Source organism: Quercus lobata, chromosome 11 (assembly GCF_001633185.2).
Source record: "Quercus lobata isolate SW786 chromosome 11, ValleyOak3.0 Primary Assembly, whole genome shotgun sequence".
NCBI lineage: Eukaryota > Viridiplantae > Streptophyta > Magnoliopsida > Fagales > Fagaceae > Quercus > Quercus lobata.
This window is the reverse complement of record NC_044914.1, coordinates 20,102,055-20,112,071: the sequence shown is the minus strand read 5'-3', so window position 1 is coordinate 20,112,071 and position 10,017 is coordinate 20,102,055. Positions and strand designations below refer to the sequence as shown.

The 10,017-nt window shown below is 34.7% G+C and overlaps 1 protein-coding gene across 1 annotated transcript; it reads right to left on the bottom strand.

The window, feature by feature from the left end:
- Positions 1 to 5,582: 5,582 nt before the first annotated feature.
- Positions 5,583 to 6,887, bottom strand: LOC115966545 (peroxidase N1-like). Its single transcript, XM_031085760.1, has 3 exons — positions 6,486 to 6,887; positions 6,221 to 6,383; positions 5,583 to 6,005 (listed from the first exon to the last, which is right to left on the bottom strand). The coding sequence occupies exons 1-3, from the start codon at positions 6,885 to 6,887 to the stop codon at positions 5,599 to 5,601; spliced, it is 972 nt and encodes a 323-aa protein (XP_030941620.1). The 3' UTR covers positions 5,583 to 5,598.
- Between the last annotated feature and the right edge of the window lie 3,130 nt (positions 6,888 to 10,017).

Below are 10,017 nucleotides of genomic sequence, written 5' to 3'. Positions count from 1 at the left end.
ATGCAAAAATAAAAACATCATGGGTTCAGCCCAATCCAATCCTACCAGTACACATGATTTCAACATAGTAAACATACATCGATCTATAATGCATGAAACATTGTGAAAATGCAAATGTGATGCAATGCATGAACATTGAAGATGATTTAAACAAAACCCAACCCAAAAATTTTGCAAAAACCTCATCAATTAAAAAAAAAAAAATTCGAAAACCCAAAAACCTAGATCTATATGAATGAAATGCATGAACAAGAGGGAAAAGAAGATCAATCTAGGCCGAAAATCACTTGGGCAAGAGGTTTAGAGAGAGAGAAAAGTGTTTAGGGAGGTAAGGGGTTAGAAAGTATCGAGAGAGATTGGAGAAAAAATGAGAGAAAATCGCGCTGAAGCTTTATATAGGAAATCACAATTCTCAATGGATCGAAAGGTGTCGAGAGGTGTTGAGCTTTAAATCTCACCAAATGGAGCTGTCAAGGAGTTATCGAGAGGTGTCCACAGCAAAGTGACCTCGATAGATCAAGAAGCTATCGAGAATCTATCGAGCATATAGAAACTCTCTCGATGCATAGAAATGCTTATCTAAGTTATAAAAGATACAAAGTTTAGAAAACTTCATTTCAATGGCCATCCAAGATACATAAGTACCAATGTACACAGCACACACTATTTTTGTATTTTTCTGATTTTTCAAAAATTTTTTTTAAAATTTTATGAAAAAAAAAATAAAGCAAAAATAAAAATGAACAAAATAAAACATGTTAAACAAAGCAAAGCATAAAACTAGACTGACTTAAAACAAGAAAGCAAAACACACAAGTAATGCATACTCAAAAACAAGAAAGGGAGAGAGAGAGAAAAAGTGACTAAATCACTTAGAGCCTTTTTCCTTCCACACTTTGGAAGAACCTTTCTGTTTGACGAACCCTTGATCCGGCGATGAGGGGGAAGAATTGAAACCATTCAAGTTCGAAAGGAACATGAGGACTTTGAGAAGATCTTCAAGAGGAGTAAAAGAGGATGGAAACTGATTTTGGTTTCCCGATGAGATCATATTGTTGCTCTGTTGAGTGGCTAACCACTCATAGCAATTTGGTCGAGTATGTCTAGTTGCTCCACAGTGATGACAGAGATGTTGCTTTTGCTATTTAGACTTTTGAGTATTACCCTTTTTAGCCCTAGGGTTTTTAATCTCTTTCTTCTCAAGCTCAGGGGGTGCTCCTAAGATAGATTTACCCTTGTCTATATTTTCACTAGCTAAAATAGTTTTCACATCATTGTTCTTAGATTCAACATTATTAGCAGGTGAAACAAAAATAGTAGTACTAGTAGAGGCAATATTAGGAGAAGAGAAATCATACCCTAAACCGGTACGATCAGAAGCAGATTTCTGAAAACTGAGCATCTCGTCAAGCTTTGCACTTATAGTCCTTTCTAACTAAGCTCTGACTTAGAACAACTCTGCCTCAAGCTTCTTAGTCTTCTCAACCAAGGAATTGTTTTCAAACTGCAGTGCTCCAATAGTCTGATTAACTTCATCAAACTTTGTGGAGATTTCTTCTCGTTCAAGCTCCACATCACTGAGCTTCTTGGTGGCCAACCTATACAATTTCTCATGCTTTTTCGAGACCTTGTACAATTTTGCATAGGCTGTGTGGATGTCATCCTGATCATCCATCTTCTCAAACTTAGACTCTCCAAAGTCCTCTTTTTCATCCACTTCTTTATTAATCCCCTTAGTAGGATTCACAGTGGTAGTGAAGGCATTCAGGATTCCATCATCCTCATTATCCGAATCATCCTCAGGCTCGATGTCACTCAAGGTAGCAACAAGGGCCTTGCTTTTCCCGATGGTCTTGAGATATGTTGGGCAGTCTTGTTTCATGTGTCCAAAGCCATGACATCCGAAACACTTAGGTCCAGAGGGAACAGTGTACTGACCGCCTTCCATAGCATCCTTCTTTCCTTTGTCTTGGTTCTTGAACTAAGATGAACTAGATTGCTAGCGGTCTTTATCAAATCCTCTTATATTGACATTCTTCATGAACTTCTCATTCATGACTGCACTGAATAAGGCATTCAATGCTCTGCTATTGAAGTTAGCCGCTTTGATCTTAGCATCATCCCAATCAGCTAGCGCTTCCTTTGGCTTGGTCCAGCTTATCTCCATAGCTTGCCATACTTTTTCATCTAATTACTGTAAGAAAGCTCTCATAGGTACTTTCCAATATGCATAATTAGTGCCATCAAATAAAGGAGGCATAATCAACGATTGTCCTCTATCCATGACAACAGGAGTCAAAGGATCACACAGCAAAAATTAACCCTAATCAGAGTGTGTCTGCTCTAATACTACTTGATAGGCCAAGAATGTATTGACCCATTTGTGATAAATTAACCAATTAATTAGCCAAGTTAATTAATTAATTCAATTAACATGCAATACGCATGGCAACGCAAACAAATCACCAATTAAGTTAATATGCAGCGAAAAATAAAGTTAACATGGTGATTTGTTTACGAATGGGGAAACCATCGAGGCAAAACCCTGCCGGGTGAATTTAAGGTCACCACTCTTGAGAATCCACTATTATCAAAACAAGCAGTTAGAAGTAAAGAAATCTCAGTACCTTATACCAACTTACAGTTGAACTCTTACCCTAATACCCAATTGAACTTGTTCTGTAGTGACAATATCTCCTTTTAATGCAAGGCTTCTAGTACGTGACTAACCAATTGATACACAGATCCAAGTATGTGACTAACCACCAACTTAAGAAGGATGTTGGCTGCAAAGTTCTTCAGTTCATCAAAACGTGAAATTGTATTTAGCTACAATTTAGGAATTGCCAAATAAACACTTAATTAGGCAATAAGGGTGGTATCCCAAGCACCATAACCAAAACAAAACAAAAAAAAAAAAAAAAAAAGGAAAAAAAAGAAAAAGGGAGGGAGAAGATGACTCTTCATATTCCTAAGATCGTCCTTAGGTGGCTCGACAATCACAGAATAGGGGGGAACTGATAAGTCCAATAAATTTCCTTTGTCCAGGCCGAGTCCACGCTAGATGAAGGCAAAAGCCATTTAAGCCGCAATAAATAGAATTTCGTTACACATCAACAATAAGTAACACGGACGTCGAAGAGACACTGAATCTTCTCATTCAAACCATTTAGAGGCGTTACAAGAATGACATTGATATTGTCATTGAATGCCCCCAACGGCTAGAAAAGAAAGCCATATATATAGGTAACACAAAACCCCAAGGGAGGTACATTTTTTTCTGTCTATATTCTTATACTCACAACACAGATAGAGCCATTGGCCATTCTTTTCCTGGTCATCTGACTTTATCATCGAAGGCTCAGTGGTTGGCACCACACCGGTGACCTTTCCAACTTGAATCTTTCTCTACTGCAGGCATTTGGGCAATCCTAGGTACCTTCCATCTGGATGATCACCTCAATTGACGATTTTCACATCATAAAAAACCATTCTACATGATGAGAAAGGATGAAAAACAAAATTGTGGTAGAGAATACTCTAGCTCTAGATACTGATTATAATTACACTAATAAGAAAATAGTGTACCATGCTCTCATGGAGGTCAAACTCTTCCTTTTATAGTTGTAATTGTACTTCTCTTGAAACACCCTTTCATTTACTTTGTGATTGTGTGTGGTCCTAGCTGGTGAGTTTGGCACCAAATTCAACCCCCCCAACACTTAGGACTTTTTTTCCCAAACAAAATTTTTATGAAGTATTATGTTCATAACACTTTCTTAACAAATCCAATGTGGTAAGTTGTTTTTAGTTCTAATTTGAACTTACTATTAAAGCTGTTTTTGACTTTTTTCACCCATTAGTAATAGCCAATAACAATCTGTTACTCGAAAATTGTTGTGAAAGTTTTGGCAAAAGTCATGGACAGCATTTTTCATATTTTTTAAAATTTGTGAAATGGATAACTTGCTCCCCACTCTTGAAATCTTTTTAAAATTTAATACTAGGTAGTTCCAAATGCAGCCAAGGTTCTTCTAGGGTTGGTGATTTAACTAGAGATCGTTTTTGGAAACTGGATTGTAAGTTTTTCCCGTAATATAGATGTTACAATTAGTTTAACAGCAGAATAATAGGCTATTCGCGACGGTTTAACACTTGCTTGGGAAATGGGCTACCATAATCTTATTCTTGAAACTGACTTGATATAGGTATTTAACTTGCTTAGTAATACTTCTTTATTGCATCCATCTTCTAATGCTCTAAATTCTTATTGTAGGAGCACCCTCGCTAGACCTTAGCAAGTGACCATTCCGCATATATATTGAAAAGAAAATAAATGTTCGGATGTTTTGAGAAACTCTAATAGCTAGTCTTTTTGAATTAATTTATAGGACTTTCCCTCCATCTTTATATTTTGTGTACTTATGAGAAGTCCAAAGATTAACTACATCTAGACTTGTGTAATATAAATCTCCCTGAGTACTTGTGTTCTATGTTTACTCTGTACTTATTTATCTTAATTTTTTAGTATAAAGCTCTCCTTAGAAGCGAAAAAACAAAGATATTGTGATTATCTTTTTATTGTGGATCGGCATTGACATGAATAAAATGTAGAATATTATCTTATTATCTAAACTAGGATCAAAACTATGCTCTTGAAACTGGCAAACCTCCAGGAGAACGAGAAGCAAACCTTGATCGGAAAAAAGCTAGCTAAAGAACTTATATTAGAATAAAACAACTCTGGAAGTAAAAAGAACAATGATAGAGATACCATAAACTAATGTGTTATATCACAAAAATGAATACGAGAATTTATTTTTTACGTGATTATTTGGTTGAAGTGGTATCAATTAGTCAAGAGCATTTTAGTTATTTTAGTTTAATAGAAATTTTTTGGTGTTTCCAATGAATACATTTAAGGTTTAAATTAAATCTCCCACCACAACTATTGATGTATAAAAAAGAGATTAATAGATTAATGACGTGGCAGTATCTTGACTATCAATTTTAAAAGATATGTGAAGATTTCAAAAACTTTACTTTGTAAAGTATCCTAATAACTTTAAAGGTGAGTGTTATAAATAAATTATTAAAAAAAAAGTGAGAGTTCTCAAAGATTAGAGTGATATGCGTGAATTTCAGTTAGCTCAATTAGTAAAGTCTCTGATGGTTTTTACTAAAAAAAAAAAAAAAAAACTAACGGTTGAATAAAAGATCTGGAATTCAATCCCTACCTACACTAAAAATCTATTGGTGTCTTAATCGGCCTGATGATAAAGAGCTACTATCAGAATAGACACTATATATTAAAAAAAAAAAAAATTACTTTTCTGTATTTGATCAAAAGCTATGATCAGGTAGCGCATGTAGTAAAGTCAAAGTTACTTTTCGTTATTAAACTGAAAATCTCTCTCAAGGACCCTTGATCTGTTGGCTTACTCCAATAAATAAAGAATTTTCATTACATACGGTTTTTCATCTCCTGAGCTTACACCAAAATGGAAATAAAATTCAAGAACAAATTGAATACATTTTTTTTTTTTTTGTGGGAATAATTGTAATCATCTTTCGTGGCTTAGCTTGGAGCCCTTTTGATCAGTTGATCTTAGAACACACTTTGCGAATTTCACCTTGAGTACCAGACTTGAGGCCAATGTTGCTCATCTTCACCATGGACTTTCCGAACTGCACATTGAAGGCATTTGACCCAAGCAAGCTTTGAACAAAACTTCTGGTGGAGGCGTCAGTCCATAACTTTTGATCAGACTCAAGTACTCCTCGGCCAGTCCTCAAGTTGGAGAAGAAAGATGAGTCAAATCTGTTTTGGCTACCGGTGTCTAGTCCAACACGCCTTGTGGCATCACCATTTTGTGGGCAGAGTGCTCGTAATTGAGGAAGGAAACTGGGGTTGATTGTAGGATCGGCACCATTTCCAGTAGTAGTGAAGTTATACAATCTGTACTGAAAGAACTGGCAAGCTGAAGTTCCAATAGTATGGCCACCTAGTCAATAGTTAATTGAAATGAATAGAAGTTAGATGAATGTAATAAACTAGGACACGTACTTTTTGGGTAAATCTATAGTTATAATAATAAAAGACGAGGATTTGAATTGTAGTTCACAGAACTATAAAGTTCTTGACTGTAAAACACATACTTGAACATGTAGCTAGGGATATAAAAAATGATTTATTAAATGATAATACGTTGATGCTTACCGACAAGAGTAACCAGATCTTGAGCGTTTAAACCTTTCGCTGAAAACTTTTTCTTCTGAGCATCAATGGATTCTGTAAAGCCAGGCAAATCGGTAGTATCAGAAGCCAATGATACTCGACCATCTTTGCGTCCGGTTGGCACCTGCCAATTTGGTCCATTTGTCTACAAGAAAAATGCAAAATATGATTAATTACAGGTAAAAGTATGTAAAATATATACTAATAAATTAATCTGATGAATATATAAAAGCATGAGATCAAGTACCAGAACGACAGAATCGCGAGCAGCAAGCGCAAGAATATCAGCACAAGAAACAACACCAGGGCATGCAGCTTCAAGATTGGTCTTCGCATCATCAATAACTTCATATCCTCTCAAACCAAGGTTAGGTCCGGCTGTTTTCTCAGTGTCAGGCCCATCAACAAGGACAGAAGCATCGCAACCCTGCACGAAACAGTCATGAAAGTGCATCCTTAACAATCCAGGAGCCACAGTGGGATTAGATTGGAAATGAGCTTGAACCGTTGAGCGAACAATGGATTCAGCTCGAGGGCATGATTTGGAGTAGAACCCAACACGAGTGGCTTGGCAATGCACGTAAGAAACACTCAAAGAGAGCAAGAGAAACACCAAAAGGGACGTTTGGATCAAACGTGCACTCTCCATTAATGCAATAACAGGATAAGGATCAGGAAGATAGAGATGGAGTGTGTTAAGCTAAATTGGAAGTTTGTATTTTCAAATTTGTAGTAGCTCTAAGCTTTGCTTGTGGTATTGTGAGAATGAAGGAGGACAATTAATATATTTATAGGATCATTTCAGGTCAAAATTCGGAGAGAGAGTAAGCAAAGTCTGCTGATCATAGCAAAGTTAGAGAATAAATAGATGGCCTGCAAATTTAATAGTAGTAGCTGAGCTCACCTTTGTTTTATAATGATTCTTATGGATTGCACGGGACTATTCCGCGTGAGAAATAGTACTCGTGAAAGAATTGTCAAAATCCAACCAAATAAAATTCATATAAAATTACAAAAAATATTATAAAGAATTGTTTATAGCATTAATTTATATTTTTTTTATTCACCGCCAATACAATTTGCATTAAAAAAATGGATTGTCAAACGTCAACGAAGGACATAGTTATTAAAAATTAGAAAGAAAAAGACAAGTAGGATTAGTATAAACAATGTTTGCCTATTTCAAAGTCGCAGCCCCCGATTGAGCCCCTTTTGTAAGTACACCTCTGTCCTAAAAAAAGAACTATTTTTTGGCTCATTTTTTAATCTTATGTAAACAATGTTGATTGCCTGTTTCAAAGTTTGCCGAAATTGATAATGTTGACGTCCCTATTGCATGAGTTGTTTATGTATGGCACTCAAAAAAATAAGCGTTGTTTATGAAAATGTTTTTATCGAACTATTTTAAGTTTCATTTGTTCAAATTCGTAACATGGCGGCTTTCATGCAATTCAAGAGCCACGCTAATTTCAAATACTTCTGTAGTAAAATATAATTATAATGGCTCTAATTAAATATCTCTCTTTTATTTTTCTGTTTATTTTACTTCTTCTTCTTCTTCTTCTTCTTCTTCTTCTTCTTTTTTTTTTTTTTTTTTTTTTTTTTTTTTTTAGAAATGCCATGTGATGAGAAGCTATCCTGGTTACGTTTGTTTGTTTTAGCGTAAAATGCTTTTTGCAAAAAAATATTTTCCAGCATTTTACAAGTTATAAATATTATTTTAAAAAATTCCTTTTATATGGAAAAGTAAATACTAAAATATTAGGAACCTCCCAAAAACCCAAAATACATCTCAAACCACCAAAATGATGTCAAGGCTAGTTTGATCATTTTGGAGGTATTTGGAGCCTTTTGTTCATTTTAGAGGTTCCTAGGGTATTTTAGTCATTCTGGTGATTTCAGAGCATTTTGATTGTTTTATTTATTTATTTTTTAATTTTTTACAAGATATAAAGTCTACTTTAACCTAATTTAAGTGTATATATGTGTGAAGCTTCCTAATGGAGACTTGAACCTCGGCCCTTACCCCCCACACCCCACAAGTATTTACACTTGTTTTAGTAATTTTGAAGATTTCTGGGATATTTTAGTAATTATAGAGTTTTCAAGGGTTTTGGTCATTTTCAACACTTTACGGGCATTTTTTATGTCCTAAATGAATTTTGGTAATTTTGGAGATTTCAAGGGTTTTGTAATCATTTTAAAGGTCTCAGTAATTTTCTTTTTAAAATTTTGGAGTCCTTTTCTATTCTGGTCATTTTTGGTATTTTGGAGTATTTTTGTAATTTTTAGATATTTAAGGGTTACTTTAGTCATTTTAAAAGATTTTGGGATAGATAGTATGAAGGAATGATGATCGTAAACGTTTTACTTATTTTTTTATGCATAAAATTTTACACCATATGCTCATACCTACATTATTATTATTTTTTTTTTTTTTTTTTCCAGTTTGACCAAAGATTTCAAGTCACTCAAAACACCTAAAAACACAAATTTTTTTCTAACACCGAAACAAATGCACCCCCAATGGATTTGAATTTCAAAAATTTCAATCTTTTTCGAAGAAGGTTATAAGTTGTTAAATACATAAACGAGTGAAAAGATCGATTAAATAAAAGCAAACACAGTCTTCACCCTAGAACTTTGACTCTTAGGGTATTTAAATTCAATAGTTGTAAGTGAGAAATGGAGGATATTAACCCTAGTTCTCTTAATAAGAAAGATCAAATTATATTACTAAACTACAAAACTTTTGATAAATAAAACATATATAATTTTAAATAGTGTTGCACCATGGAGATACCATATTTATCTACCTATAGATTCATAAAAAGGAATCCCAGTACCTTATACCAACCTACAGTTGAACCCTTATCCTAATACCCAATTAGACTTATTCTGTAATGACAATCTCTCTTTTTCAATGCACGACTCCCAGTATGTGACTAACCAATAGATGCGCGGACCTAGTACACAACTTAATCACCAACTTGAGAAGGATCTTGGCTGCAGAGTTCTTCAGTTCATCACATGATGAAGATCAAGAAGCTCATTGGTCACAAAATCCTACAGTGTACAAACACAGCAGCTTCTTTATGAAAAATATGAACTAGGGCAAATTCTGTCTCCGGTCACAATTTGCATGAACAAGACTTTGCTTCACACTTGTGCAACTTGTGTCACCTTTGACGACCCTCAAAATAATCCTTATATATGTTTAGGGTTGTGAGAAGAGAAAGCCTAAACACATACTCACAGATTGATGAAAAATAGCTCTGAAAAACTAAGTTTCATAAACCTCGATGATAGCCATCTATCGAGATAGCTGTTGAGCCACGGGCTGAAATAACTTTTAAACCTCGATAAATGCTAGCTGTGAGCTTTAAAAATCTAGCACTTTCTCACTTAATTCTTGGACAAACTTGCATAGTTTTAACACTTGAACTTGAAACCTTGCTCCTTAAAGTATTAAACTCATCCTAGATCTACCCAAATACAAGTAAAGTGTGTTTTGTCAAATGATTAACCAATTATATAAAATAGTGACATATGTTCCTAACATTGAATCACATATGTCCTAACACCAAGGAAAACCAATGAAACAAACCATTTCAAGGTAAAAATCGGGAGAGGATTTGACCTAACTATCCTAAGGTAAACCAAATCCACTATAAGAGAATTGAAGTTTTTACAATCAGATTTAACCCTAAATCTATTGCTACCTCCAGTAGTAACTTACTGACACGACCATGTGCAAGCTCCGAATCCACAGGCTCCTT

Excerpts from the sequence above, each read along its gene's own strand:
- LOC115966545 (XM_031085760.1), bottom strand. The coding sequence starts at position 6,887 with ATGGAGAGTGCACGTTTGATCCAAACGTCCCTTTTGGTGTTTCTCTTG. Across the intron at positions 6,384-6,485 it reads CTCGCGATTCTGTCGTTCTG|ACAAATGGACCAAATTGGCA; the intron begins GTACTTGATCTC and ends TTTTTCTTGTAG. Across the intron at positions 6,006-6,220 it reads AGATCTGGTTACTCTTGTCG|GTGGCCATACTATTGGAACT; the intron begins GTAAGCATCAAC and ends ACTATTGACTAG.